Source organism: Neopsephotus bourkii, unplaced genomic scaffold (genome assembly GCF_033783945.1).
Source record: "Neopsephotus bourkii isolate Nb327-2 ecotype Australia unplaced genomic scaffold, CSIRO-AGI_Nbou_v1 NB_1660, whole genome shotgun sequence".
Lineage (NCBI taxonomy): Eukaryota > Metazoa > Chordata > Aves > Psittaciformes > Psittacidae > Neopsephotus > Neopsephotus bourkii.
Window position 1 is genome coordinate 219,199 of NW_026902134.1, and position 26,441 is coordinate 245,639.

The 26,441-nt window shown below is 68.3% G+C and overlaps 6 protein-coding genes across 10 annotated transcripts in view; 3 read left to right on the forward strand and 3 right to left on the reverse strand.

The window, feature by feature from the left end:
* Nucleotides 1-11,331, reverse strand: part of KRTCAP2 (keratinocyte associated protein 2) — a 78,090-nt gene extending 66,759 nt beyond the window's left edge. Inside the window, exons 1-5 of the mRNA XM_061375221.1 lie at nt 11,254-11,331; nt 10,981-11,135; nt 10,834-10,897; nt 10,623-10,689; nt 10,359-10,496 (exon numbers count right to left, since the gene is read on the reverse strand). Coding sequence (XP_061231205.1) covers nt 10,376-10,496; nt 10,623-10,689; nt 10,834-10,897; nt 10,981-11,135; nt 11,254-11,257 — 411 coding nt within the window. The 5' untranslated portion in view covers nt 11,258-11,331 and the 3' untranslated portion in view covers nt 10,359-10,375. The remainder of the gene's footprint in view (nt 1-10,358; nt 10,497-10,622; nt 10,690-10,833; nt 10,898-10,980; nt 11,136-11,253) is intronic.
* EFNA1 (ephrin A1) lies at nt 2,272-4,875 on the forward strand. Its single transcript, XM_061375217.1, has 5 exons — nt 2,272-2,414; nt 3,356-3,651; nt 3,728-3,793; nt 3,955-4,005; nt 4,173-4,875. Exons 1-5 carry the CDS (start codon nt 2,314-2,316, stop codon nt 4,286-4,288), a joined length of 630 nt encoding a protein of 209 aa, XP_061231201.1. The 5' UTR covers nt 2,272-2,313; the 3' UTR covers nt 4,289-4,875.
* Nucleotides 5,794-8,065, forward strand: SLC50A1 (solute carrier family 50 member 1). Of its 3 annotated transcripts, none has more exons than XM_061375214.1 (6): nt 5,794-5,913; nt 6,200-6,277; nt 6,368-6,491; nt 6,568-6,729; nt 6,818-6,937; nt 7,852-8,065. In XM_061375214.1, exons 1-6 carry the CDS (start codon nt 5,846-5,848, stop codon nt 7,942-7,944), a joined length of 645 nt encoding a protein of 214 aa, XP_061231198.1. In that variant the 5' UTR covers nt 5,794-5,845; the 3' UTR covers nt 7,945-8,065. The 3 variants fall into 3 exon arrangements, with proteins under 3 accessions (XP_061231198.1, XP_061231199.1, XP_061231200.1); XM_061375215.1 differs by having other exon boundaries at nt 5,802-5,898; XM_061375216.1 differs by lacking the exon at nt 6,818-6,937 and having other exon boundaries at nt 5,821-5,913.
* DPM3 (dolichyl-phosphate mannosyltransferase subunit 3, regulatory) lies at nt 9,497-9,884 on the reverse strand. Its single transcript, XM_061375223.1, has 2 exons — nt 9,881-9,884; nt 9,497-9,805 (listed from the first exon to the last, which is right to left on the reverse strand). The coding sequence occupies exon 2, from the start codon at nt 9,797-9,799 to the stop codon at nt 9,521-9,523; it is 279 nt and encodes a 92-aa protein (XP_061231207.1). The 5' UTR covers nt 9,800-9,805; nt 9,881-9,884; the 3' UTR covers nt 9,497-9,520.
* Nucleotides 11,332-11,553: 222 nt separating the features above from the next.
* TRIM46 (tripartite motif containing 46) lies at nt 11,554-17,987 on the forward strand. 2 transcript variants are annotated; one of them, XM_061375182.1, is made up of 10 exons: nt 11,554-11,778; nt 12,327-12,582; nt 12,671-13,014; nt 13,108-13,251; nt 13,351-13,446; nt 13,533-13,786; nt 14,672-14,793; nt 16,792-17,091; nt 17,171-17,468; nt 17,548-17,987. In XM_061375182.1, the coding sequence occupies exons 1-10, from the start codon at nt 11,554-11,556 to the stop codon at nt 17,921-17,923; spliced, it is 2,415 nt and encodes an 804-aa protein (XP_061231166.1). In that variant the 3' UTR covers nt 17,924-17,987. The 2 variants fall into 2 exon arrangements, with proteins under 2 accessions (XP_061231166.1, XP_061231165.1); XM_061375181.1 differs by having other exon boundaries at nt 11,557-11,727.
* A 2,170-nt stretch (nt 17,988-20,157) lies between these two features.
* Nucleotides 20,158-24,110, reverse strand: MUC1 (mucin 1, cell surface associated). Of its 2 annotated transcripts, none has more exons than XM_061375198.1 (8): nt 23,978-24,110; nt 23,136-23,483; nt 22,567-22,925; nt 22,151-22,209; nt 21,934-22,076; nt 21,593-21,699; nt 21,370-21,516; nt 20,158-20,271 (listed from the first exon to the last, which is right to left on the reverse strand). In XM_061375198.1, the coding sequence occupies exons 1-8, from the start codon at nt 24,024-24,026 to the stop codon at nt 20,197-20,199; spliced, it is 1,287 nt and encodes a 428-aa protein (XP_061231182.1). In that variant the 5' UTR covers nt 24,027-24,110; the 3' UTR covers nt 20,158-20,196. The 2 variants fall into 2 exon arrangements, with proteins under 2 accessions (XP_061231182.1, XP_061231183.1); XM_061375199.1 differs by having other exon boundaries at nt 23,010-23,483.
* Between the last annotated feature and the right edge of the window lie 2,331 nt (nt 24,111-26,441).

Here is a 26,441-nt window from a genome sequence, read left to right on the forward strand (position 1 = left end):
GGGGGCCAGCACAGCCCCTGTTGTGGCACGGAGCCGTACCGGTGGCACGCAGTGCAGTGGTTTGGGGAGCCCACAGCCGTGCTGGGGTGCATCATGTTGGGGAGCAGGGGAGCCACGGCCACCCAGGCACCGTGAGCTCTGCTTGCGACATCCCTCCCGCTGCTCGCCTCGACCTTGGCACCGCTCTGCTGTGTTTGCATGGCTCGGTTCCCGCTCGGTGGGGACCGGCTGCCCTTCTCCATGCCCTCAGGCAAGGTGCAGCGTGGCACCGGACCAGGCAGCAGCCAACTGCGGCACTGGGGGGGGGGCTCCCACCGGGGGCTGGGCACGGCAGGGCCATCCCTTTGCATCAGCCCATGGCAGCATCTGTGCTGCCCAGGCAGGGCTGGGAGCATCCTGCTGGCTCCGGCCAAGGGAAAGGGCCTGGCGTGGCCGGGCAGCCCCAGGGCCGTGGCGCTGGCGTCGGGGCTGTGCCTACCTGCCGGGCTGCACGCAGCCAGCACCGCACGTCACCGCGGCCTTCGCTCCTGGACCAGAGGCCATAAACCCCTGGTCACGAGCTCGGCGGCCTCTGCCCGGCCCCGCCTGCCCCGTGCCACCGGGGGTGCCAGCACCGGTGTGAAACGGCTTCACCTTCGCCCTGTGAACGGGGCACCAGGGGCGGTCCCTGCCCCGCACACACCAGTGGGGCGGCCGTGACCACAGGCACGTGTGCGGCACCGCTGGTGCTGCTGTGGGTGGGTACCACCCTGCATGGGCTGCTGACCACCCTCTATGTGATCTTGCCCACCCCTGTCCCTCCCATGGCTCGTCCCCCTTCGTTGAGCCCCAAGTGATGCAGCGCTGGGAGGTACCAGGGCTCCCTCCAGCCCCAGCTCATCCCTGGGGCTGTCCCTAACAGGGGACACGAGCTTGTCCTTCCTCCCCAGTGCAGCCATCGATGTGGGGCCGCACTCTTGCCACTGGCCAGGCAGGGCAGTGAGGCTGGGACCTGGCTCTGTGTGCTGGTGGTCCTGCGCAGCGCTGGGTACCACATCCCAGGGGATGGGCCCGGTGTGGATCCCCCATGGCTGCTGCTTGCCTCAGTTTCCACAAGCCCCCAGCACAGGCCTGTCTCTGTGTGGTGGCGGCAGCAGCGGGGCGATGCCGGGACCTGGCGCTGACCGGCTCCCAGCACCATCCATCCGGCTGTGCCGGTCCCTGTGGTTTGCACGTGCCGCGCTCCAGCGCTGTGATCCCAGGGGTGTTCCCGGGAGGTGCTCCCCTGTGCAAGCCACGGCAGCGCCAGCTTCCCGGGAGCAGGAGGCCTCGCAGAGTCATCGCGGCGCAGGGAATGATGTCAGGCCTGGCCGCAGCCAGGCAGGATGAAAGGGAAGCAGGAGAGAGGCTGGGACGTGGGGAGAACATGGGGGTGCGGGGGGGATGTGGGGCAGCAGCCCCACACCTCGGCCTCATGGGAGCCTTGGGCTGCCGGAGCCAAGAGCTGCTCTGCGGTTAGGGCCGTGGTGCCGGCGCCTGCCTGAGCCCCTGCGGGTGCCAGGGGAGCGCTGCTCGCACGGCTGCGGCGGCGGGCACGCAACATTACCCGCGATCAATGGATCATTATGTCATAAACAAGAGGAAAGTTGTTTTGCAAATGCGGCTGAGTTATCACTTCCCACCACGGAGCATCCCTCTGCAGGGCTGGGCAAGGAGGGATCTGCGCTGGGGCACATGGAGATGGGTAAAGAGCGCCCGCTCTGCCCAGCGCGCTGCAGCCCCTCACCCCGCACCGGGGGCAATGGGGGGGATGTCGCGATACAGAGCAAACAACACCAAGGGATGCCTGTGGGGTCTGCCCAGAGCTGCTCTGGCAGCTGATGAGGGCAAGAATGGGGGCAGCTGCCCCTGTCCCCCCCCAGCACCTCCTTAGCACCCCCTGCACCCCCCGGCTCACTTGGGGTCCAGCGCCCCAGATAAGGGGGCGCCCACGGGGAGGGCTGGGGCGCCAGGTCTGAGGGTGCCCCCATCACCGGGACCCCACTCACAGCTCTCGGGGGGCCGTCATCCCCCGGGGGCCTCACCCCCCGCCCCTGCCGGTACCGCAGCACCACGGGGGCGATGCCGCCCCCCCCGGGCCGGTACCGGGGTCTCGGTGCCCGGTCCCGGCAGCGCTTGGAGCCGCCCCCCCCGCGCTGCCCCTGCTGTTGTTGTTGTGTCTCGCCCGGTGCGCGGGGCGGGGCGCGGGGCGGGCGCGGTGGCGGCGGCGGCGGGGCCGTACTTAAGGCGGGGTCCGGGCGCGGTGCCCGCCCGGCGGAGCGGCCCGCGGAGCGCATGGAGCGGCGGTGGCTGCCGCTGGCCCTGCTGGGGCTGGGGCTGTGCTGGGCGGCGGCGGCCGAGCGGCACACGGTGTTCTGGAACAGCTCCAACCCCCGGTGAGTGCCGCCGCACCGGGGATCCTCCCGCCCTTCACCGCACCTCCACCGGCGGCCCCGAGGGCGCGGACCCGGTCTGCTCCGTACCGGGGCTGGGCGCGCTCCCCGGCGGCCTTTGTCCGGCGCGGCCGGGGCCGGGGCCGGGGGAAGGTGGAGGTGCCCGGGGTCCCGGTGCGGTGCGGGACGGGAGGAGGGGGGGGTGCGGGTGCGGCGCGGCCGGCCCAGGTGCGGACCGGGGGGGGCTTTTCCGTTCCCAGGCCGAGCGGGAGCGGGGCCTCTTCCTTCCCCGCGGCCGTGGCGCGGCGCCAGCCCCGGCGCCGGGGCACAGGGAAGCTGTTGACAAACACGGGGCTGGCCCCGGCTCCTGCCGCCAGGGCAGGATGTGCGGGGAGGGGGGGGAAAGGCCGGGACGGGCCCCCCCAAGCTCCGCCTGCTCGCAGGTCCCGGCGCTGTGGGGTTACCCCATCCCCGGCCCGATGTGGGGCTGTGTGTGTGCATTGCCCCCAGCGGGGAGCAGCGTTTGGGGGTATCGGGTGCGCCCCCCCCGGCTGGATGTGCTTTAAGAGGGGACCTCAGCGAGGCCCCTGAGCGGCTGCCACCCCCCCCCGGGCTGAGGTGTGGGGAGCAGCAGGCACTGCAGCCGGGCCGGCTGCCCCACGGGTATCGCTGCCACCACCTCCTGGCTCCGGCAGCGCTGGGGTAGGTCCCATCCCTGCTCCCGGGGTGCGCTGGGAATGGGGGTTCTTGGGGGGGGGGCTCCTCCTCCCAAAGCCATCCTGGGCCCTGTGGGGCTGCCCAGGGATGCGCAGACCAAAGGTTGCCCCTTGGAAAGAGATGCTCTGCTGCCCTTTGGCCTAGTGAATCAATGGGGGGGGTTTGGGGGTGCATGGGAAGGGCCCCCCCCCCACTTCTCCCCCTGGAGCTGACCCCTCCTGCTGCAGGTTCCTGTGGAGCGATTACACGGTGGAGGTGCGGCTCAACGACTACTTGGACATCATCTGCCCGCACTACGAGGAGGGGAGCGTGGACCCCCGCGCCATGGAGCGCTACACCCTGTACCTGGTGGAGCCCGAGGAGTACGAGGCCTGCAAGCCCCGCTCCAAGGAGCAGATCCGTTGGGAATGCGACAAACCCAGCGCCCTGCACGGCCCCGAGAAGTTCTCCGAGAAGTTCCAGCGCTTCACCCCCTTCACGCTGGGCAAGGAGTTCAAGGAGGGGCACAGCTACTACTACATCTGTGAGAGCCGGGGTGCTGCTGGGGTGGGGGGGCCTGCTGGGTGCACCCCATCCCTAACCCACCTCCTCCCTTGCAGCCAAGCCCATTCACCACCACGGTGAAGCGTGCCTGAAGCTGAAGGTGATGGTGGCTGGCAAAGGCAGTAAGTATTGCCCGGACCCCCTTGCATCCCAGCCCATCCCTGCGCTGAGTCATGGGCAGCCCCGCTATGGGCACCCGAGCATGGACCCACACGGTGCTGGTGGCTGTGTGGGGACGGTCCCTGGGGGCTGCCACAAGCCTGACCCTGCCTTTGCTTTGCAGCTCAGGCACCACCGGCCCCTGCCTCTACCCAGAAGGGGAGGATCCAGGCAGGTAGGTTGGTGCCTGCAGGGCAGAGATGGGTCCATGGCCATGGGGCTGTGCTGGGCCCCACTGCTGTCCCCATGGGAGCCGGTGGCAGGCCCTGCATGGGTGGTGATGTGGGTCCCGGTGCCTCCCTCGGGGGTGATGCTCACAGCTCCTCTGTCCCCGTGGCGCAGATGATGCGGCTGCGCACGTGCTGAGGAGCGTGGGGCAGAACTCGGCCATGAGGAGCAGCAGCCCCTTCACCTTCATCAGCCTCCTCCTGCCCCTCCTGGTGCCGCAGGGGCTGTGACTGCTCCGCCGGGCCCGGATGGACCAAGGCTGCGGCTGCTGGGGATGGAGCTGGGATGCAGCGGAGAGGGGGGGACCCCCGTGGTCCTCGTGTGTGCCCCGGGGCCGCCCGCCCTGTGCCCGTCTGGGCGAGGGGAGGAAGGGTTTGTCAGTATTAGAGGGCTGGAGGGCCCGAAGCCAAAGCTGAGCAGCCAAAGCCCTCGGACCCCCCCCGGCTCCCCCGGCCCTCGCAGGACGTCGAGGCTGAGCCGGAGCCCGGGGCTGGAGCTGCCCCGGGATGGAGGGGAGCCGCGGGGCTGGTTCCCCTGGGCCGGGACCGGCGCTCACCATGGGGGGGCTCCACCGTGTCCTGCCGGCGGGGCCGCGGTCCCTCGGTGTCCCCGGCGCTGGGAGCCTGGATGTGAGAGCAGCAGAGCGGGGCTGTGCGAGCATCCCCCTTCCCCATCCTTCATGCCCCCCCTTTACCTTCCCCGGTGCTGGAGGGGTCCCCCCCCAGCGCCACCCAGGGTGGGTGCTTTGTGCACCCCCGTTTGTACAGCTTTCTAACGGGAGTTTTTATACTATTGTCTTGAATAAATAACCAAGACCGATGAGAACGTGGGGCTGGGGGGGTTCTGGCCCCCAAACCTTGTGCCTGAGCTGGCCTGGCCTTGGCTGGAGCCATGGCCCCTGGGGCGAGCATTTGTGCTGGTGAATCGGTGCTTGGGGAGGGCTTTGAAGTGGAAAAGGGCCGCGGTGCTGGTGCCATCGCTGGGCTGCATCTGCGGACACGGAGCCTCCCGGGGCTTGGGGGTGGGGGCTTCTCCTCCTTCCCCGTGCATTGGGATGAGCTTCCAGGCCTGGGGCGGTGCGGAGGGGGCCGAGGGCAGCCAGGGCCCCATGGGGGGAGGAGGGGAATGGGGATGGGGGGAGGGTGAGGCCTTGGGGCTGGGGAGGTGGGGTTGGAGGGAGTGGGGGTCACAGGGATGTGTGACCCGAGGGATGCGGAGACTGAGGATCCTGGGGAGGTGGGAGTGCAGGGATGGGGGTCACAGGGATGTGTGACCCCGGGGATGTGGGGATTGGGGGTTACAGGGATTTGATGGGGTCGTGGGGAGGTGCGGCCCCAGGGATGTGGGGATTGGGGGTCCTGGGAGTGCAGGGCTGAGTGGATGGGGCTCACAGGGATGTGTGACCCTGGGGATGGGGGTCCTGGGAGTGCAGGGCTGAGGGGATGGGGGTCACAGGGATGTGTGACCATAGGGGTGCGGGGATGGGGGCTCCTGGGGAGGTGGGAGCGCAGGGATGCAGGACCCGTGCTGGCAAATGGGCTCCGGACGGGTGCGGGGCCGCACTGATGGAGGCTCCCGGCCCGAGGAGATGCGGGGTCCTTGGCTGGCGGGTCCGGGGGTCCGTTCTCATCCCCCCTCCCCGGCGGCCCCTCTGCGCCATGGGGCGATGCGGGGGGGCCCCGCCCGGTGCTCGGCCCCGCCCCGGTAGTGCGTCCCGCTCCGCCCCGCTCCGCTCCGCCCCGCGCGGGCAGCGCCGCCCCCGCCGGTGCCCGGTGCCGCGGCCCAGCATGGCCCCGGTGCCGCTGCTCGCGGCTGCCTGCATCGGCTGCACCGTGGCCATGTTCGGGACCGGGCTGTGAGCGGGGCGCCATGGGGCCAGTTTGGGGGTGCGGGGGGGCTATGGGGAGGGCAGTGGGGCCACTTTGGGGGGCCTATGGGGAGAGGTGCAGTGGGGGGCGCCCGTGGGAGGGTTGGGGTGTAATGGGTTCCATCGGGTGCTGGTGCAGGGGGGTTCGGGGTGCAGCCGGCACTGGTGGGGTTTGGGGTTCGCAAGGGTTGGGAGCGCAGGTTTTGGGGTGCGCGCTGCCTGCAGGGACCGTGGCTCTGGCACCCAGGAGCCGGCCCCGCTCCGCTCTCCATAGGTCCGACCTGCGGCAGATGTTGGCAACCAGGAGCGTGGAGAACATCCAGTTCCTGCCCTTCCTCACCACCGATGTCAAGTACAGAGGGGTCCAGGGGCGCTGGGGGCACGCAGTGATGCCGGGGGGGGGGGGCAGCACCCCATTGCCAAGCACCTCTTTGCCCCGCAGCAACCTCAGCTGGTTGGGCTACGGGTGCCTGAAGCAGGACTGGACCCTGATCGCCGTCAACGCCATCGGCGCCGCGCTGCAGACCCTCTACATCCTGGTGTACCTCTACTACAGCCCCGCCAAGGTGGGGGGGGGCAGCCTGGGTTGATGGAGGGGGGGAACATAGAGGGGACGGTCCCCCTGATGGTGCCCCCCCGCAGCGCACGGTGCTGCTGCAGAGCCTGGCGCTGCTGGCGCTGCTGGCCACGGGCTACGGTTACTTCACGCTGGTGGTGGGGGATGCACGGACGCGCCTGGCGCGCTTGGGGCTCTTCTGCAGCGCCTTCACCATCAGCATGTACCTGTCACCGCTGGCAGACCTGGTGCGTGGGGCCGGGGGGGTGCTTTGGGGAGGGGCGGGCAGCCGCGGTGGCACCGGTGCTGCCCGGTCCCAGCCTGGTCCTGCTGCAGGCCAGGGTGGTGCGGAGCAGGTCCACGCGCTGCCTGTCCTTCCCCCTCGCCGTCACCACCTGCCTGGCCTCCTCCAGCTGGACCCTCTATGGCCTCCAGCTCCGAGACCCCTATATCACGGTGCGTTGGGGGATGAGGGTGCTCCCTTCCCTTTCCATCTCGTTCCATCCCATCCCATCCAATCCCATCTTGTCCCCTCTCATCCCATCCCATCCTATCCCATTCTGTCTTGTGTCTCCTCTCATCCCATTCTGTCCCATTTTGCCCCATCTCATTCCATCCCATTATCCTATTCCATCCTTTCCCCTCTCATCCCATCCCATCCAATCCCATCCCATCTTGTCCCCTCTCATCTCATCCCATCCTGTCCCATTTTGCCCCATCTCATTCCATCCCATCCCATTATCCCATTCCATCCTTTCCCATCCCACCCAATACCATTCCATCCTGTCCCATCCCATCTTGTCCCCTCTCATCCCATCCTATCCTATCCCACTATCCCATTCTGTCTTGTGCCTCATCTCATCCCATTTTGCCCAATCTCATTCCATCCCATCAGCCCATTCCATCCTTTCCCCTCTTATCCCATCCCATCCAATCCCATTCCATCCTGTCCCATCCCATTTTGTCCCCTCTCATCCCATCCCATCCACTCTCATCCCATCCCATCCTACCCTATCCCATCCTATCTTGTGCCTCATCTCATCCCATCCTGGCCCATTTTGCCCCATCTCATTCCATCCCATCCCAACCTATCTCATGTCTCATCCCATCCTTTCCCATTCCATCCCATGGTGCTCAGCCCAGCGGTGGCACTGGGCTGACCCCGCTCTGTCACATGGCAGAGCCCGTGCCTGGCTCAGGGACACAAGGATCAATTCCCATTAATTAAGTGCTATAAGGCCAATAAATCCCCCCCGGCAGCACCAGGAGCTGCGTGGATCCGGACCCGCTCCCCCCCATCCCGCGGGTGGATCCGGACCCGCTCCCCCCATCCCGCGGGTGGATCCGGACCCGCTCCCCCCATCCCGCAGGTCCCCAACGTGCCGGGGATCATCACCAGCGTCCTGAGGTTCTGGCTCTTCTGGCGGTATCGGGACAAGCCCCACAGAGCCCTCCCTGCCTGAGGGCACCGGACCATGAAGGACCCCCCCCCCGTCCCATCCTGCTCCAGCAGGGCCCAGTTCCAGTGCTGAGCACCCGGAGCCACCTCCTGCCCCTGAGGTTCTTCCTCACCAGCGTCCCCCCAGCTCAGCGATGCCTTTGGGGTGCCAGGAGCATCCCCCAGGCTCCCACCTATCCCATGGGACAGTCTTCCATGCCCGGAGCTGTCTGGGGCTGCCGGGAAGCCCCATTTTGTACCCATTCAAGTGCCTTGAATAAATCAGAGACTTCCCGGTGCCGGGTTTGGTCCTTGCCTTGGTGGGGGGCTGGGGGGATCTTCCCACCGACCCCATCAGCGATGGATGGGACCCAGGGGATAGTGGCACTGACCCCCTCCCCCTCCCGGAGCAGCAGCCTGGGGCCATTGGTCACAATGGGGACGGAAAAGGCCTCTGGGGCTTGAACACGTTGGCGTGGACCCAAAGTCGCTGAACAATGACCTGGAATGAAGCCACCAGGGAAATGCAGGAGCAAGGGGCCAGGAGCGTGCTTGGGTGCCAATTACACAAGAGCCACGGCAGCCTTGGGAAAGGGGACAGCAAACACCCCCCATGGGGCAGGAGAGACCCCTATGGGGCAGGAGACCCCCCCCCGGGGCAGGATTAAGGGAGGTGACGCAGGCGGATCAAGGAAGCGGTGACGGTGAGGAGCGAGCGCTGGTTCACACCTTGTGCGTGGCCTGGGAAAAGTCAACACGGACGGAGCAGGACAGGAGCGGGACTGGGAGCAGGACTGGGAGGAGCGGGAGCAGAGGCTGGGCTCCGGGTGGCTCCAGGCTGCGTGGGTTGGGAGCACCGGGACGTGGCCCCATGGCGAGGATGGAGCCGTAGCCAACAGGGAGAGTTTGCCACCCCCCGTGTGCGGGGTGACGAGCGCACGGAAGACCCTGAGTAGCTCATAGGGGGCTGTGAGTAGCCCATGGAAGACCCTGAGTAGCCCATAGGGGGCTGTGAATAGCTCATGGAGGACCCTGAGTAGCCCACAGGGGGCTGTAAGCACCTCATGGAGGACCCTGAGTAGCCCACAGGGGGCTGTAAGCACCTCATGGAGGAGCCTGAGTAGCCCATGGGGGCCATGAGCAGCCCATGGGGGGCTGTGAGTAGCCCATAGGGGACTGTGAGCAGCCCATGGAGGGCCATGACGGGCCATAAGCAGTCCATGGAGGGCCACGAGTAGCTCATAGGGCGCCGTGAGCAGCCCCCAGCAGCCGCAGCTCCTGCCCTGTGGTCCCTGCCCCCCCCCCGCTCCGCGCCGGAAGGAGCTCATTAACTCCTCCTGTTAATTACCCCCCGCGCTGCCGCCCCGTGCCAGCACCGCTCATTAAGCACAAGAGAGAGGCCTAAGGCTGGAACGCGAGGGGTGGGGAGGCCGCTCCCGGCATGAGGCACCGCGCAGCGGCCTCCGAGCGGGGCTGAGCCCCCCCGGGTGCTGCGGGCACGGCCCCGGCCGCTCCGCGCTGCAGAGGCTGGGGCCGTTCCCGGCCGCGGAGCCGGGCCCCGAAGCCTCCCGGGAGCCCCCGGTCCGCGCCGTTTATTGAGCTTAGAAGCGCAGGCCGCGCCGGGCCAGGTCCGCCCGCGCCGCACGGATGTGCTCCCGCAGCTCGGCCGCCGCCTCTTCGCAGTCGTTGAAGGTGGCGAGGCGGAAGCCCACGGTGGCCAGCGAGTAGCAGCCGAAGGCCACCAGCAGGTAGACCGGCAGCGGCAACAGGGCCTGGCGGAACGGCTCCGGTAACCGCAGCCCCGGCGGCGCCAGCGCCAGCGCGGCCCAGGCGGAACCCAGCAGCACGAGTCCGCACAGCCACTGCCCCAGCTTGGTCATGGCGGCCTGCGGGGAGAGCGCCCGTGAGAGCCCGCCCCGAGCCCCGGCCCCGCCGCCCCGGGCCCTCCCCGCCTCCGGTACCGGCTCCGTCAGTCCCGGGGCCCGCGCTCTTTCCGTCTCCAAGGTGACGTCACAGCTGCGCCGCCGCGCGGGGGCCGCTGGGAGTTGTAGTTCAGAGCAGCGCCACGTCGCTTAACGCCTGCAGAGCGTCAGGCCCGTGCAGCGCCCCCTGGCGGCGGGGCGGGTGACCTCCACACCCCCCCCTCCGTTCCCTCTCCCGTTCCCCCCCCCGGTGCCGCAGGAAGCACCTGGCTTCCGCCGCGTCCGGTCGCGGGGCTGGCGTGGGAGCGGGGCCTGCCGGTCCTCCCAGCGCCCACAGCCTTCCCACGGCCCCTTTGTTCCCAATGGCCGTGCCAGCGGATGGAGCGTGCCCCCCCCACCGGTGAGCAAGGAACCGGCCGCAGCCTGAGTGGGACCCGTCTCCGGCCCCGGGCAGAGGAACCGAAGCCACCGCCGCAGACACGGAGCTACAAAGAAATGGCTTTATTGGGCCTGGCAGGAGCGGGCTGCAGGACATCAATTCCTCTTCCTGCCTTTGCCAACGGCCTTGGCGGGGGCGGCGATGGGCGCTGCAGACTGGTAGAGAGTGGAGGAGATCTTGTTGATGTAGTAGAGGCCGACCATGGAGAAGATGAGGCTGTGGGGGAAGAAGAGATAAGAGTGCTCAGGCAGTAACACGTGGGGATGAAGCAACCTTCCCCCTCCATCCCACTGCGGGTCCCTGTCCCTCCTCCTCACCCTCCCGAGCCGGGTCCGCACTTACCAAGTGGTCACACAGACGCGGTGAATGAGGCCGGAGGCGAAGAGAGCCAGCAAGAGGCAGGTGAGGACTGCGGGAAGAGCAGGAGGGAGCGATGCAGCCCCAGCGCAGGGGGCCCGGGCTGCAGCAGCGCCCTCCGGCCCCAAGGGCAGAGCAGGGACCCCCCCAAACCCCTCCCCACGGCCCCCGCTGACCCCGGTCCCTTTGCACTCACTCTCCGGGAATATCTTGGCCTGGAAGCCCTTGCCGAAGACGAGGTTCTCGAGGTTATTGAAGGCCTGGCTGGGGGTTAAGGACCGTACCGGGGCCGTACCGAGGAGGCGCCGCAGCCTCCCCCCAGCCCACCCGGTGCAAAGGATACGGTGAGGGAGCAGACGAAGAGCGCGGAGCCCAGCAGCCCGCCCTGGATCGTCAGCCACTCGGTGGAGGCGAGCTGCCGGCTGTACATCTGCATCCCGGCGAACAGCAGCAGCGACAGCAGCGACGACAGCGCCAGCGACGTGCCCGTGCCGACGGCTGCGACCGGAGGGGGGGAAAGCGCCTCAGCGGGGACACCGGGACCGAGCCCCCCCCTTCCCGCAGCATCCCCCCATCACTACCGGTGCCCTCCCCACGTCCCGTTCGCCGCCGTTACCCATAGTGCCCCGCGGCGTCCCCCCGGTGCCGTGCCGGTGTCGCCGCTCCGCGCACTGCGCCTGTGCCGGGAGGCCCCGCCCCGCTGCTGCCCCCTGGCGTCCGGGCGCGGGGTGGCGGCGCCCCCTGGCGGCGGGGAGAGGCGCCGCCGTTTCCCCCCGCGTTCCCCGCTGCCAGCCCCGGTACCGGTTGCACAGGCTCCGAGCACCGAACCCGCCCCGGGGTGCCCGGGGCCGCTGCGGGAGCCTCCCGGTGCAGCCGCCCCCCCCCTCCACCGCCTCAGCTCCCGGTCCTGCTGAGCATGCGCGCCACCGCCCCCCGCCCTCCCCTTCGGCTCCGCCGCTCCCTGCAACAGAGCGCGGTGTCCGCTGCTGCCGCCGCGGGGACCGGCGCCGGGAGCGGGCGCGGAGCCATGGCCGAGGGCGAGGACCTGCAGACCTTCACCTCCATCATGGACGCGCTCGTCCGCATCAGCGTGAGCGGCGGCGGCGGCGGCGGCGGGAGGGGGGCACCGCGGGGCGGCCGGGCCTGGCCGCGCTCCCCCGGGCCTGGCGTCGCCATGGCAACGCGGCGGGGCGCGATGGGGGCCGAGCGGGGCGGCGGCGCTGCCCTGGGGGGGTCTGGAACCGCGACCCCAAGCATCCGGACCCCCCCTCCCCATCGCGGGCCTGGCTCTGGGCGCGCTGCCGGTGCCCATCGTGGCCGGCCCCAGCCCCAGCCCCATCCCCATCCCAGCCCTGGGGCCCATCCTGGTGCTGGTCCAGGCCTGATCCTGGCCCTGGTGCTGGGCCTGATCCTGGTGCTGGTCCCATCCCCCATCCCAGTCCCAGTCCTGCCCCTGGTGCTGGCCCCAGCCCTTCTCCAGGCCCCGGTGCTGCTCCCAGCCCTGCTCACACACTTGGGGTTGGTCCTGCCTCTGGTCCCACTGCTGGTCCTGACTGTGGCCCTGATGCCAGCCCCCATCCCAGCCATAACCCTGGTCCCCATCCTGCTGCTGCTCCCAGTGCTGCTCCTTACCCTGTCCCTGCTGCTGCTCCCAGCCCCAGCCAGTGACGCTGCCCGCTCTCTCCGCAGACCAGCATGAAGAACATGGAGCGGGAGCTGGTGTGCCCGGTGTGCAAGGAGATGTACAAGCAGCCTCTGGCGCTGCCCTGCATGCACAACGTCTGCCACGTGTGCGCCAGCGAGGTGCTGCTGCAGCACGGGTACCTCTGCTGCGACCCCACCTCCGAGCCCTCCTCGCCCGCCGCCACCCCGGCCACCCGCAGCCCCCGCCTGGGCCGCCGCGCTGTGCCCAAGCCCGACCGCCTCGACCGCCTCCTCAAGTCAGGTGAGGGACCAGAGGGCACGGGGATGGCACCGGGGGTGCTGCCCCCCCACCCCCCAGCCTGATGCCCCTCCCCACATCACCCCCGCAGGCTTCGGCACCTACCCCGGGCGCAAGCGGGGCCCGGTGCACCCACAGAGCGTGAGCTTCCCATGCCCCGCGTGCCGGCGGGACGTGGACCTGGGCGAGCGGGGCCTGGGCAGCCTCTTCCGCAACCTGACGCTGGAGCGGGTGGTGGAGCGCTACCGGCAGACCATCAACATCAGCGCTGCCATCATGTGCCAGTTCTGCAAGCCCCCGCAGCTGGAGGCCACCAAGGGCTGCACCGAGTGCAAGTCCAGCTTCTGCAACGAGTGCTTCAAGCTCTACCACCCCTGGGGCACGCAGAAAGCCCAGCACGAGCCCACGCCGCCCACCCTCACCTTCCGCCCCAAGGTACCGGCTCCTTCCCTGCTCCTTTGGGGTGCTGAGGGTTTGGGGGGGGGGGGGGTTCAGCGCCCCACTGGGCTCCCCTATGGCCACACACAGGGGCTGATGTGCCCGGAGCACAAGGAGGAGGTGACTCACTACTGCAAGACGTGCCAGCGCCTGGTGTGCCAGCTCTGCCGCGTGCGGCGCACTCACACCAGCCACAAGATCACCCCCGTGCTCAGCGCCTACCAGGCCCTCAGGGTAAGAGCTGCCGGGGCAGGGATGGGGGGGAATTGGGGTCACCCCATGGGGGGGATGGGAGCTGCCAGCGCCTCCCATCCCCTCCCTCCCTGCCTGCAGGAGAAGCTGACAAAGAGCCTCGCCTACATCCTGAGCAGCCAGGACACGGTGCAGACCCAGATTGCCGAGCTGGAGGAGACGGTGAAGCACACAGAGGTGAGGGTGGAGGGTGCTGCGGTGCCCAGGCTCTCCCTGGGCTCAGCCCTGGGGCATGCAGCGAGCTCCCCCCCTGTTGTGGGCAGGTGAATGGCTCGCAGGCCAAGGAGGAGGTGTCGCAGCTGATCCAGGGGCTGTGCTCCCTGCTGGAGGAGAAGCGGGCCACCCTGCTGCAGGCCATCGAGGAGTGCCAGCAGGAGCGGCTGGCCAGCCTGCACGGCCAGATCCAGGAGCACCAGGCCATGCTGGAGAACTCGGGCATGGTGGGCTATGCCCAGGAGGTGCTCAAGGAGACCGACCAGCCCTGCTTCGTCCAGGCTGCCAAGCAGCTGCACAACAGGTACGGGGCTGCAGGCACGCAGGGCACCGCCGTGCCCAAGGCAGGGTGAGCATCCAGTATAGGTTGGGGAGCGACCTGTTAGAGAGCAGTGTAGGGGAGAGGGACCTGGGGTCCTAGTGAACAACAGGGTGACCATGAGCCGACACTGTGTCCTTGTGGCCAAGAAGGCCAATGGCATCCTGGGGTGCATTAGAAGGGGGGTGGTCAGTAGGTCCAGAGAGGTCCCCTTTCCCCTCTACTCTGCCCTGGTGAGACCCCATCTGGAATATTGGGTCCAGTTCTGGGCCCCTCAGTTCCAGAAGGACAGGGACCTGCTGGAGAGAGTCCAGCGCAGGGCAACTGAGATGATGAAGGGAGTGGAGCATCTCCCTTATGAGGAGAGACTGAGGGAGCTGGGTCTCTATAGTTTGGAGAGAGGAGACTGAGGGGTGACCTTATTAGTGTATATAAATATATAAAGGGGGAGTGTCCCGAGGATGGAGCCAGGCTCTTCTCAGTGGCAAACAATGATAGGACAAGGGGCAATGGGTACAAACTGGAACACAAGAGGTTCCACTTAAACTCCTTCTCAGTGAGGTGACAGAACACTGGCCCAGGCTGCCCAGGGAGGCTGTGGAGTCTCCTTCTCTGGAGGCATTCAAAACCCGCCTGGATGCATCCTTGTGTAACCTTATCTGGGTGTTCCTGCTCTGCAGGGGGATTGGACTGGATGAGCTTATGGGGTCCCTCCCAATCTCTAACATACTGGGATACTGTGATCCCAGGCTGCAGGGCTGCACCCAGTGCTGCGGGGGGTCAGGATCCCAGCACATGGGGGGGCTCTGGGCTCTGGCACGCTCATGCTCAGCTGCTTGCTGACTGAGAGCCGGCTCTCCGGTGCTGCAGGATCCTCAGGGCCACCGACTCGCTGCAGAGCTTCCGTCCTGCGGCCACCGCCTCCTTCAGCCACTTCCAGCTGGACGTCAGCAGGGAGCTGAAGCTGCTCTCGGACCTGGCCTTCATCCGAGGTAACGGCAGCAGCGCCGGGCACCGGCTGTGCCCATGCGGAGGTGCAGCCCCTCGGCCACGGCCGCTCGCGGGTCTGCTGCTCCCCCCTCCCCGTCAGGGACAGCCCCTCCAGCCCCCAGACCCCCCCCCTCCGCCCCGTGCACAGGCAGGGCTCTGGTGCCACCTAAGGGCAGCAGCGGCGCCGGAGGGTGAGTACGGACGGCGGCTGCACCGCGGCCAGGGCAGCGCTTCCCCCCCGGGCAGGAGCCGCGGGGCCCTGCCGCACCTCGGCGGCACTTTTCAGACCTGCTTCTACCTCTCTTTGTTTATAGGCTGCGCCCGCTGCCGGCTCGACACTGAAGTAACTGAGGCAAGTCACATCCCTGCCCCAGAGCCCGCCCGCTCTCTCTGTCCCATCCCTCCAGCCCCATCCTCTCTCCTCTGTCATCTTCCATCCCCACTCTGCCCCATCCCTGCTGCCATCCTCCAGCCCCGTCCTGCTCCGCTGCCATCCTCCAGCCCCGTCCTGCCCCATCCCTGCTGCCATCCTCCAGCCTCATCCTGCCCCATCCCTGCTGCCATCCTCCATCCCCGTCCTGCTCCGCTGCCATCCTCCAGCCTCATCCTGCCCCATCCCTGCTGCCATCCTCCAGCCCCGTCCTGCTCCGCTGCCATCCTCCAGCCTCATCCTGCCCCATCCCTGCTGCCATCCTCCAGCCCCGTCCTGCTCTGCTGCCATCCTCCAGCCTCATCCTGCCCCATCCCTGCTGCCATCCTCCATCCCCGTCCTGCTCCGCTGCCATCCTCCAGCCCCACTGCCCACCTCCATCCCCTTCCTGCCCCATCCCTGCTGCCATCCTCCATCCCCGTCCTGCCCCATCCCTGCTGCCATCCTCCAGCCCCGTCCTGCCCCATCCCTGCTGCCATCCTCCAGCCCCTTCCTGCCCCATCCCTGCTGCCATCCTCCATCCCCTTCCTGCCCCATCCCTGCTGCCATCCTCCATCCCCTTCCTGCCCCATCCCTGCTGCCATCCTCCAGCCCCGTCCTGCCCCATCCCTGCTGCCATCCTCCATCCCCTTCCTGCCCCATCCCTGCTGCCATCCTCCATCCCCACCCTGCTTCTCTGCCATCCTCCATCCCCTTCCTGCCCCATCCCTGCTGCCATCCTCCATCCCCATCCTGCTCTGCTGCCATCCTCCATCCCCTTCCTGCCCCATCCCTGCTGCCATCCTCCATCCCCGTCCTGCTCCGCTGCCATCCTCCATCCCCTTCCTGCCCCATCCCTGCTGCCATCCTCCATCCCCACCCTGCTTCTCTGCCATCCTCCATCCCCTTCCTGCCCCATCCCTGCTGCCATCCTCCATCCCCATCCTGCTCTGCTGCCATCCTCCATCCCCGTCCTGCTCCTCTGTCATCCCCCATCCCCTTCCTGCCCCATGGTAGTGGTAGGCAGTGGCTCTGCCCCACTCCTCCATCTGCTGCTGCTGCTCCTGCCCTCCCACCACCTTCTCACCCCATTTCCATCCACTCCTTGCCCCATTTCTGTCCCTCTCATGCCCCATTTCCGTCCCACCTTTTACCTGCTTTCCATCCCCCCTTCACCCCATTTCTGTCCCCTTCTCACCCCATTTCCACCCCCTTCCTCATCCCACTTCCCCCCGCCATCCCCTCATCTCCCCTGTCTCTGCTCCCACTGTGCCGCTGGCACCCTCACCCCCCCACCCTCATCTCCTCCTCTCCCGCTACCTCCATCCTCTCTTCTCTTTCTCTCTTTCCTCCCTCCCGACTTGCACTCAGCCTGTCTGGTCCCCGCAGCCCCACAGCAGCAGCTCCTCTGTCTCCCCGACTCTCGCTCCTCTCTGGTGCCTCCACGCGGTCTCTGCAGTCAGATCCCTTTAGACTCCTGGTTGTGCGTCCGTGCGTCCGTCCAGAGCGCCCCTTCCCTGCGGCTGCCGCCTCCCCTCCCGCCGGGGGGGGGTGGATGCTGCCTGATGCCCGCCGGTGCCTTTCCCCACAGCCCCCGAGGCCCCCGTCATCGACACGCAGCGCACCTACGCCTACGACCACATCTTCCTGTGCTGGCGGCTGCCGCAGCACTCGCCGCCCGCCTGGCACTACACGGTGGAGTACCGCAAGACGGACGCCAAGGCCAAGGGGCTGAAGCTGTGGCAGCGGCGCGAGGAGGTGCGCGGCACCAGCGCCCTCGTGGAGTACCTGGACACGGACAGCGTGTACGTGCTGCGGGTGAAGGGCTGCAACAAGGCGGGCTTTGGGGAGTACAGCGAGGACATCTACCTGCACACGCCGCCCGCCCCAGGTGAGACGGGCCCAGGGCTCGGGGCCGCCCCTTTGTGTTCCCCCCCTTCCCTCCTCACCCTTCCTCCTGCCTCCTGCAGTCCTCAACTTCTTCCTGGACAACCGCTGGGGCTTCAACCGGGACCGCCTGGCCATCAGCAAGGACCAGCGCGCCGTGCGCAGCGTGCCCGGCATCCCCATGCTCTTCGCAGCCGAGCGCCTCATGACCAGCTGCCACCTCTCCATCGACCTGGTCATCGGCGACGTGGCCATCACGCAGGGCAAGAGCTACTGGGCCTGCTGCGTGGACCCCAGCTCCTACCTGGTCAAGGTGGGAGTGGGGCTGGAGAGCAAGCTCCAGGAGTGGTTCCAGGTGCCGCAGGATGTGGTGAGCCCCAGGTGAGCGCTGGTGCCCTCCCGGCTATGGGGGTGCTGAGGGGAGCCCCCGCATCGTCCCTCACCCGTCCCCTTGCCGCAGGTACGACCCCGACAGCGGCCACGACAGCGGAGCAGAGGACACGACGGTGGAGGCCCCCCCTCCCTACGCCTTCCTCACCATCGGCATGGGCAAGATCCTGCTGTCGCACGGCGCGGCGCTCACCTCCCGCGACCCCAACGGCTGCACCGTGCCCTTGCCCCCGCGCATCGGCGTCTGCCTGGACTACGAGCAGGGCAAGGTGAGCTTCTACGACGCCGTCTCCTTCCGCGAGCTCTGGGAGTGCGGCGTGGACTGCTCCGGGCCCGTCTGCCCGGCCTTCTGCTTCATCGGCGGCGGGGCCCTGCACCTCCAGGAGCTGGTGGCCAACAAACAGGAGCGCAAAGTGACCATCGGGGGCTTCGCCAAACTGGACTGAGCTGCGCTGAGCGCCGGGGCTGGGGGTGCAGAGCGCGGGGGGGGGCCCTGCCGCTGGGAACAGGCCGGGAGTGGGACTTGGGGGACAGGGGGGACAGGGACAGCGCTGCCATCCCCTCCTCTCCCTCTCTGCAGGCCCCGTTCCCAGCTCGGCTCAAGGCTGTGGGCAGGGCTGAGCCCTGGAGATGGAGCAGGGAGGGGGGTGTGAGCGGGACACGGGGCTGTGCAGGGAGGGGGGACCGCAGGTGACAGTGGGGTGACGGTGGGGGGTGCGCCGATGGGGTGGGGGAGGCAGCCGGGTTGGGGGGCAATGGGGGGGCTGGGTTGGACCAAGGTGGTGGAGACTTGTTTTATAATGGCTCATGTTCAATGTGGCTGCCCTGGGCACAGCCACCGGGGGTGTCCCCTGCTCTGCTGGGGGGCTGCAGTGTGTCCTATGGCTCCCCAAGGAGCTCCATGCTTGGGGCCCTGCCTGCACGTGCTCCGCAGGGACACACTGGGCCCCTGTTAATGGCAGTGGGGTCAGCATCCGGCCCGGACGGGGATCCCACACCGGTGATCCCGCACCGGCGATGCTGCACGGGTGCTCCTGCACTGGTGCTCCTGCACCGGTGCTCCTGCACTGGGATCCATCTGAGCTGCTGTCGTTTCTCTTGGGTTCTGTTCCAGTCGCTGTATTTTCATGGTTTCCTACAATAAACTGCAACGCCAGACTCCTCCTGAGCCGCCCCGCAGGGCTGTGGGGCTGAGCCGGCCTTGGGGCTGTGGCCAGCATGGCCTAATCCTGCCCAGGGCAGGGCTCAGGCAGTGCTGACGTGTCCGGTCCCTGCCCGGCCGCGTGGCCGCTGCTGCCCATCCCCGTGGTATCGGGGCACTCCAGCACCGTCTCCCTGCACAAGCCCAGGGTGGGGACATGGGTCCAGCCCGGGAGGGGGGGACGGCACTGGGGCATCCTTCGGGGTGGTAACAGGGGCTGGCCCCACATCCCGGGTACCTGCGGCAGCACCGCTCCAGGAGGGGCCGCGGTCCCTCGCTGGCCGCGCCGTCGGGGCCGGCTCCCTGTGAACAAGCGCCGCTTTGTGCCCGGTTTCGATTTCTGCGCGCCCTACCCAGGGCCGGAACGGTTTCGGGGGGGGGGGGTGGCGGGGGAACGGGACCCGCCCCGTGCCCTCGGTGCGCGGCTCTGGGGCTGCCACCCTCGGTGCTGCCCTTGTGCCCCCCTCATCCCCACACCCGGGGGCTCCTCCTGTGCCGCTCCCCAGTGCCCCCCCCCTGCTGCCCCCCCATCCCCATCCATCCCCTTCCCCCCGCTGTTGCTGTTGGCAACTCCGGTTATCAGCACGGCACAGGGAGAACCAGAAGCAGCAGAGACACCCCCTTACATCCCCCCTATAGCCTTGGGGCTTGTGCCATCACCTCCGCAGGGCAGGGCCCCCCCCGGCCCCGTGCCCACCTGCACAAGGGATCACATTGGGGAAGGTTGTTTCCTCGTTCTGCTGTTCCAGTGGCTGCCAAAACCCTCCCAGCGCCTAGCCCCAAAGTGGGGCTGCCCCCCCCCGTCCGTGCCCCACTCCCTGCCCCATGGCAAGCAGGCCAGGTCCTCCTTCCACCGCCCTCCCCACTGCTCCATCCCGCTCCTCTCCAAAGCCCTCTCTGGGTTTGGAGCACCCCAGACCTGGACCAGGCGGGGTTTGGAGCGGGCCCGGCCGCGCTCGCACCCGGCTCACGGTTTATGGCCCCTGGGTTACCTTTCCCATCGTCACCTTTGCGTGACGCGGCGGAACCGGTTGTGCCGAACAGTTCGTGTTTGCTCATGCGATAGAAACCGGGAGGGACCCGGGGGCACAGCGCCTGCAGCCGTGCGGGGCAGGGACAGGGACAGGGACGGGAGTGCGGGGCATCCCCGTCCCAGCACCCGCAGGACCCCCCCCCGAGCAGAGCCTGGAGCCCGCATCCCACAGACACAGATGTATTTGTATAAAATAACACCCCAAAAGAGCCATTGGATTGAAGGGGGAATGGAGGGGGGGGGTGCAGGAGCCGGGACCCCCCCACATCCCTTGGTGCAAAGCCAAGCGCGTTCAGGACCCGGGGGCGCAGGGACCCCCCCATCCCAGCCTGGATCCCAGTCCCTGTCCATCCAGTTCTGTCATGCGCAGGAATCCGGCTGCTCCAGAACCACCCGGCTCCTGCTGCCCGTGGGGGGGGGACAGGACGGGGATCCAAGTCCCCCCCTCCCTTCCCGAGCCCTCTCCTTGCGCATCCCGGTGTCCCTCAGAGGTTGTCGGAGGTAGCGGAAGGGTTGGTGTAGGTGAAGGTGCCGGTCCCCGCGCCGTTGCTGCCGGCGACCTGCAATGAGCCGGACCCCCCCCATCAGCACGGGGTCAGCCCAAACGCGTGTCCCCCCCCTCCCATCCTGCACTGTGGGCACCCACAGCTGCCTATGGGCACCCTGAGCCCACCGTGACCCCCATGGGCGCAGGAGCCGTGCCCTGGCCCTGGCCGTGTCCCTCTTCCTGCCCGATAAGCCCAGCCCAGGCAGAGCCAGGGTAAATATTTACCCAGGCCCCTAGTGTTTGCTCAGGGGGAGCTGCTCGATGGGGCCACGGGGCTGGATGCGGCTCCTGCAGCAGCACCAGTGCATGGGCAGAGCAGGGGGGGGCCCTGCACCCCGTATTGCTCAGGGGAGCTGGGGCTTGTGTGTGCGGGCAGCTCCCGGCACTGTCCTGCAGCTCTGCTCACAGGGCTTCTGGTGCAGGAGATGGGGTGCAGGATACATGGTGCTGGGTGCAAGGTGCAGGAGATGGGGTGCAGGTTATGGGGTGCAGGTTATGGGATGTAGGTTATGGGATGCAGGATATGGGGTGCAGGTTATGGGGTGCAGGTTATGGGATGCAGGGTGCAAGGCACAGGTTATGGGGTGCAGGATATGGGGTGCAGCATATGGAGTGCAGGGTGCAAGGTGCAGGATATGGGGTGCAGTGTGCAAGGCGCAGGATATGGGGTGCAAGTTACTTGCTGCTAGGTGCAAGGCGCAGGATATGGGGTGCAGGTTATGGGGTGCAGGGTACAAGGCACAGGATATGGGGTGCAGGCTATGGGGTGCAGGATATAGGATGCAGGGTGCAAGGCGCAGGATACGGGGTGCAGGCTATGTGGTGCTGGTTACAGGTGCTTGGTACCCAGCCAAGCCCATTCCCCATCCATGCAGGAGGATGCCCTCACACCAGCACCTGCGAGGCTCTGGCTGGGACACGGCCCTTGGGAAGGGGCAGAGCAGCAGCAGCCAACGGGGGCTGTGGAGCTCCCCGGGGCCGGGGCCGCCAGCACCAGTGCCGCTGCTCCATCCAGGCGTGAAAGTTACCTCGGCGGTGCCAGGGCCGGCTCCGTTAGCCATTAACCAGCGGCCATGGGAGCTGCCGGGTGCCGCCGGAGCGGGGCACTCACCTGGCTGTAGGGGTTGGGTTTGCTGCTGGGGGCCATGTAGCGCCCGTGGCTCTGGTACTGCAGGTACTCGGCCATGGGGTGGTAGGAATCCTTTGTGCTGAACAGGTCCAGCTTCCCACGGGTCTTCCGGCGGCAGGCGCAGATGGCCTGGGGGCACAGGGATGGGGTGAGGGGGTGATGGCACCGGAATGGGGACAGGGACCCAACGGGGATGGGGACTCACCAGCAGGAGGCAGGAGAGGATGCTCAGCAGCAGCAGGATGCAGACCAGGACCAGCAGAGCAATGGCCCAGCCTGGCACCGGTGCTGGGGACATCCCCTCTGTGTTGCCTGAAAGAGGAGCAGAGCTGTGTCTGCACTGGGGCAGAGCCATGGGGCTGGCCAGGACCAACAGCCCTGAGAGACCTCCAGGACGGGGCCTCCTCCACTGGGTCCAGTTGGTGTTCCCAGAGCACTGGGAACCTGCATGGGCTCTGCAGGCTGCACCCACCACCAGGGAGACCCCCAAAGCACCCCCATGGGGCTCCATCGTCCCTCCCATCCCCACCCCAAAGCTCTGCTCACTCGAGATGTCATCCAGCTGCAGGCCCATGATGAAGCCGTTCTGGTCCAGGCTGTTCCTGAGCTGCTGCTCAGCAGCGGTGCTGGAGATGATGGCGTTGTCCTGGCCAAACACGAGGGTGGACTGCACGGCCACGGAGCCTTGGCTGCCCATGGGAGAAGTGTTAGTGCCCGGGTGGTGCCCAGCACCAGGGGCTCTGCGCGGTGCAGCCCCACTCACCTGAAACGGAGCTCACTGCATCCCTTGTAGCTCTGCCCACTGCCATAGACACGGTCAAACTGGAACAGAGCATGAGGGTGATGGAGACCCCATCCCTCCTCCATCCATCCACCAATCCATCCATCCACCCATCCATCCATCCATCCATCCCTCCTCCATCCATCCACCAATCCATCCATCCACCCATCCATCCATCCATCCATCCCTCCTCCATCCATCCATCCATCCCTCCTCCATCCATCCATCCATCCATCCATCCATCCATCCCTCCCTCCATCCATCCCCCCTCCATCCATCCATCCCTCCACCCCATCCCATCCCCTCGGTGCTCCCCATCACGGCACTGGTGCTGCTGAAGAGGGTACCGGGGACACTTGCAGAGGGCACAGAACCAGGGGCTTTGCTCCAGGGCTCACCATGTCCAGCACGGTGCGGCTCAGGCCCCGGTACTGCTCTGACCCGGGGCTGCGCAGGCTCTCGTTGAAGCTCCTGTTGAGGATGCGGAAGGACAGGGGGATGCTGAGCAGAAGCTGCACCGCGGTGGCTGCATTGGGGCTGGGACCGGCGCTGCCGCCCGGTGCCACCGCAGGGGCCGTGACAGAGGTTGTGTGCGTGGGGACGGGCCGGGTGCTGCTGCTTTTGGTGCTGGAGGTGAGAATCACCGTGGCACTGCCCGTGCCAGGGGTGGGAGCTGCAGCGCTGCTCTTGGTTGTGTTGGTGGCAATGGTGGGAGCCGTGGTGCTGCTGTTGGTTGTGTTGGTGGCAATGGTGGGAGCTGTGGTGCTGCTGTTGGTTGTATTGGTGGCAATGGTGGGAGCTGCATCGCTGCTCTTGGTTGTGTTGGTGGCAGAGATGGGACCCGTGGTGCTGATGGTGGTTGTGTTGGTGGCAATGGTGGGAGCCGTGGTGCTGCTGTTGGTTGTGTTGGTGGCAGAGATGGGACCCATGGTGCTGATGGTGGTTGTGTTGGTGGCAGAGATGGGACCCACGGTGCTGGTGTTGATGCTGAAGGTGGGGACCGAGCTGCTGCTGTTTGTGGTGGTGTTGGTGTAGGGGGTGGCAGAGCTGACCAGGGCAGGATCCATGGTGCTGTTGGCAGTGGTGGTGTTGGACTGGAAGCTTGTGGTGTTGCTCGTGCTGGGGAAGGCTGTAGCAGGGGGTGGTTGTGTCCCATTGCTGCTTGTGATGGTGATGTTCGGGGTGGTGGTCATGGGGGTGGTGGTGGTCGTCTCAGTGGTCATCTCCGTGGTGGTCGTGGTTGTCTCTGTGGTGGTTGTGTCGGTGGTGGTGGTCTCTGTGGTGCTCTCGGTGGTGGTGGTCATGGCACCGGTACCTAAAGGAAAACACCAGGAGTCGGTGGCTGGGAGTGATTTACCCAACGCGGCTCCTTGGCTGGATGCTCCCTGGGCACCGGGAGCCACCACGACCTCAGGACCCAACCAGAGCCTCCCCGCATGAGCCCCCTTTGCTGGGGGTGCCCACCCTGCCCCACTGCAGGCGCTAGAGGGGAGCCCCTGGTCCCGGTGCTCCCGGACACGCCTGAATTCCAGCCCCGGGCAGAGCCGGCTCCGGCTGCTCCCGGCTGCACCGACACCGACACGGACATGGCCGGCGGGAGCCAGCGGCGGTGCCAGACCCCGGTGCCCCGGCCCTGCTGGGGACACGACCCCCGGGGGCGATGCAGGGGGAGCGGCGGTGACACCGCTGGTGCGGGGGGGGGGGCGCCCGGTCCCGGCTCAGAAGCAGCCCCGGGGGCTCGGCTCCAGCCCTGCATGGCCCCAGCCCCGCTCCGTCGGGCTCGGGGTGCCCCCGCCCGCAGCCCCTCACCTGCGCCCAGCGCCAGCACCAGCAGGACCAGGAGGGTGGCGTTGGCCATGGGGCTGGTCCGGGCCCGCCGGAGCCCTCCCGTGCGCGCCGTCGGCTCCGGTGCCGGCAGCAGGAACTGGCGGCAGCTTTATAGAAACACCTGGGGCAGGAGGGGAGGCCCCACCCCGCCGCCGGCCCCACTGAGGATACGGGGGGGGGGGGGGTCCCCTTCGCTCCGCTTCGCACCGAGCACGGGGCGCGATGGGGCTCCCGCAGCATCCTGAGCGCCGGGGCTGGGTCCTGGGGTCGGGGGGCACCGGCAGCGGCATCCCCGAGCCGCGGGTGGGGACAGAGGGAAGGGGCAGCCCCGGATCCCTGGGAGGGGGGTTTGGGGGTTAAACCCACATGAACACCATGGGCTATGCCACGGTCCCCTGAACATGGTGGGGAGCAAAGGGGGGACAGAGCCCCCCAGTCCCCAGTACCGGGCAGGGGGGGCTCATTCCCTGGCTCAGCCCAGAGTTAATCATTACCGGCCGGCCCCTGCCTCGCCCTACACTCAAATAAACACCGGTGATACCCCCCCGAAACGCTTACGCAGGTGGGGCCCGGGGCCCCATAAAATCCCAGTACCTCCCAGTAACCTCTCTGCCAGGTCCCAGTGCACACACCCCGCCCCCCCCCCCCGGTCCTGGGTGCCACAACAGGAGCAAGACCCTCATCCCCCTTGGGATGCAGCCCCTGGCGATGCCCGGTGCCAAGCCGGATGCTGATGCTCCACCCCAGGGGTACGAGGTGCCGCCGGTGCCCCCGTGCTTCCCGGTGCCACGGGCTCCTGGCACGGCCGGGGCGCAGCAACCGCTCTGGTCCCTCCCTGCCCCTGCCCTGCGGAAGAGCCCCGATTCCCGGAGAAGGCCCCAAGTTTCAGGAACGGCTTGGCCAGGCCCCCCCCCCCGGTGCCCTGCCCTGCCCCGGGCGGCGAGCGGGGGGGGTCAGTGCAAAGGGGAGCAGAGGGAAGGGGACCCTCCACGGTGCCCAAGGGGTCCTGCGCCTCAGCACGGGTTGGACAGGACCCCGGTCCCAACGGGGCGCCCTCCCCTGGGGCCGGCAGGGGGGATGCGGCAGGGGATGGGCAGCAAGCTCTGGGTGCCCAGGACACCCCCTCCTCCCCCGAAAGCCCCGTTTTGAGCTGATCCCCCGCGTTCTGCTCTGCACCTGCCCCGGGACCCCCCCCCCCGGTTCAACGTTCCCCTCGATAGAACCGATGGAGCACTCTCCGTAGGGGGGGGAACAGGCCCCGTCCCCCGCGGCAGCGACCGCCGGGTCCGGCGAAGTGCGAGGGGCCTCTGGGTCCCGGTTGGGTCCCGCTGGGTCCCGGTTGGGTCCCGGTTAAGTCCCGGTTGGGTCCCGGTAGGGTCCCACTGGGTCCCGGTTAAGTCCCGGTTGGGTCCCGGTTGGGTCCCGGTTGGGTCCCACTGGGTCCCGGTTAAGTCCCGGTTGGGTCCCGGTTGGGTCCCGTTTGAGTCCCCCTGAGTCCTGGTTAAGTCCCGGTTGGGTCCCGGTTGGGTCCCGTTTGAGTCCCCCTGAGTCCTGGTTAAGTCCCGGTTGGGTCCCGGTTGGGTGCCGGTTGGGTCCCGGTTGGGTCCCGGTTAAGTCCCGGTTGGGTCCCGGTTAGGTCCCGGTTGGGTCCCGGTTGGGTCCCGCCCGCCGCGGCGGCGCCTGAGCTGCGGCGCCCTCTGGCGGACGCGGCCCTCTCGACACGCCCCGGGACGGGAACCGGGAGCGGGACCGGAGCCCGCGGGTGCCGGTGGCGGCCGGGGGGGGGGGGGTTTGTGTGTGCGTGGTGGGGGCTCAGCCCCGCCCTCCGCGCCCCGCACCGGACGGACCGGGGGGCGCCGCCCGCATCCCGCACGCCCCGGTTGCGCCGCGGCCCCGGCCCGGGATCGGGCAGCGCTGCCCCGGGCACTGCCCCCGGTACCGGTACCGGCGGAGCAGCCCCGCGCGCTCCGCGTTGCCCTTTTAAGAGCGGGGCCCGGTGCCGCCGCCGTGGGGCGGGGTGAGGGGGGGGGGGCGGGCCGGTGGCGGCCGCGCGCGCTCCCGGGCGGGCGGGAGCGGGGAAGGAAGGAGGGAGGGAGGGGGGGGAGGCACATTCCGCAGCGTTGCCGGGACAGCCGTCGCCATGGCGACCGGGCAGTGCCGCCGGGGCTCGGCGCGCCCGGCGCAGTTCCCACGGAGCGGCCCGAGCGGCGGGTCCGGTGCGCGTCCTCCGCGGCGGCGGCAGGGCCGGGATGCGGTGCAGTGTTGTGCGCTCGCCTACCAATATTGCACTCGTCCCGGCCTCCCGCCGCCGCGGGCTCCGCCGGTGCCACCGGTGGCACAACCCCCCCTCCGCGACCACCGGACCGGAGAGCACCGGGGGGGGGGCAGAGCCGTTTCGGGGCACCGGGACACCCCCCGCCCCCCAAAAGGAACGGGGCACGCAGGC

What these genes read in the sequence shown, in the direction of transcription:
- EFNA1 (XM_061375217.1), top strand. Translation starts at nt 2,314, where the DNA reads ATGGAGCGGCGGTGGCTGCCGCTGGCCCTGCTGGGGCTGGGGCTGTGC. An exon ending in TGGAACAGCTCCAACCCCCG is followed by an intron (nt 2,415 to 3,355) that starts GTGAGTGCCGCC and finishes CTCCTGCTGCAG; the next exon opens with GTTCCTGTGGAGCGATTACA. An exon ending in GCACAGCTACTACTACATCT is followed by an intron (nt 3,652 to 3,727) that starts GTGAGAGCCGGG and finishes CCTCCCTTGCAG; the next exon opens with CCAAGCCCATTCACCACCAC.
- SLC50A1 (XM_061375214.1), top strand. Translation starts at nt 5,846, where the DNA reads ATGGCCCCGGTGCCGCTGCTCGCGGCTGCCTGCATCGGCTGCACCGTG. An exon ending in TCTACTACAGCCCCGCCAAG is followed by an intron (nt 6,492 to 6,567) that starts GTGGGGGGGGGC and finishes GCCCCCCCGCAG; the next exon opens with CGCACGGTGCTGCTGCAGAG. An exon ending in TCCGAGACCCCTATATCACG is followed by an intron (nt 6,938 to 7,851) that starts GTGCGTTGGGGG and finishes CCCATCCCGCAG; the next exon opens with GTCCCCAACGTGCCGGGGAT.
- DPM3 (XM_061375223.1), bottom strand. Translation starts at nt 9,799, where the DNA reads ATGACCAAGCTGGGGCAGTGGCTGTGCGGACTCGTGCTGCTGGGTTCC.
- TRIM46 (XM_061375182.1), top strand. Translation starts at nt 11,554, where the DNA reads ATGCGCGCCACCGCCCCCCGCCCTCCCCTTCGGCTCCGCCGCTCCCTG. An exon ending in GCCAAGCAGCTGCACAACAG is followed by an intron (nt 13,787 to 14,671) that starts GTACGGGGCTGC and finishes CCGGTGCTGCAG; the next exon opens with GATCCTCAGGGCCACCGACT. An exon ending in CAGGATGTGGTGAGCCCCAG is followed by an intron (nt 17,469 to 17,547) that starts GTGAGCGCTGGT and finishes CCCTTGCCGCAG; the next exon opens with GTACGACCCCGACAGCGGCC.
- MUC1 (XM_061375199.1), bottom strand. Translation starts at nt 24,026, where the DNA reads ATGGCCAACGCCACCCTCCTGGTCCTGCTGGTGCTGGCGCTGGGCGCA. An exon ending in GGTGCTGGCGCTGGGCGCAG is followed by an intron (nt 23,484 to 23,977) that starts GTGAGGGGCTGC and finishes GTTTTCCTTTAG; the next exon opens with GTACCGGTGCCATGACCACC. An exon ending in TCCTCTCCTGCCTCCTGCTG is followed by an intron (nt 21,517 to 21,592) that starts GTGAGTCCCCAT and finishes CTGTGCCCCCAG; the next exon opens with GCCATCTGCGCCTGCCGCCG.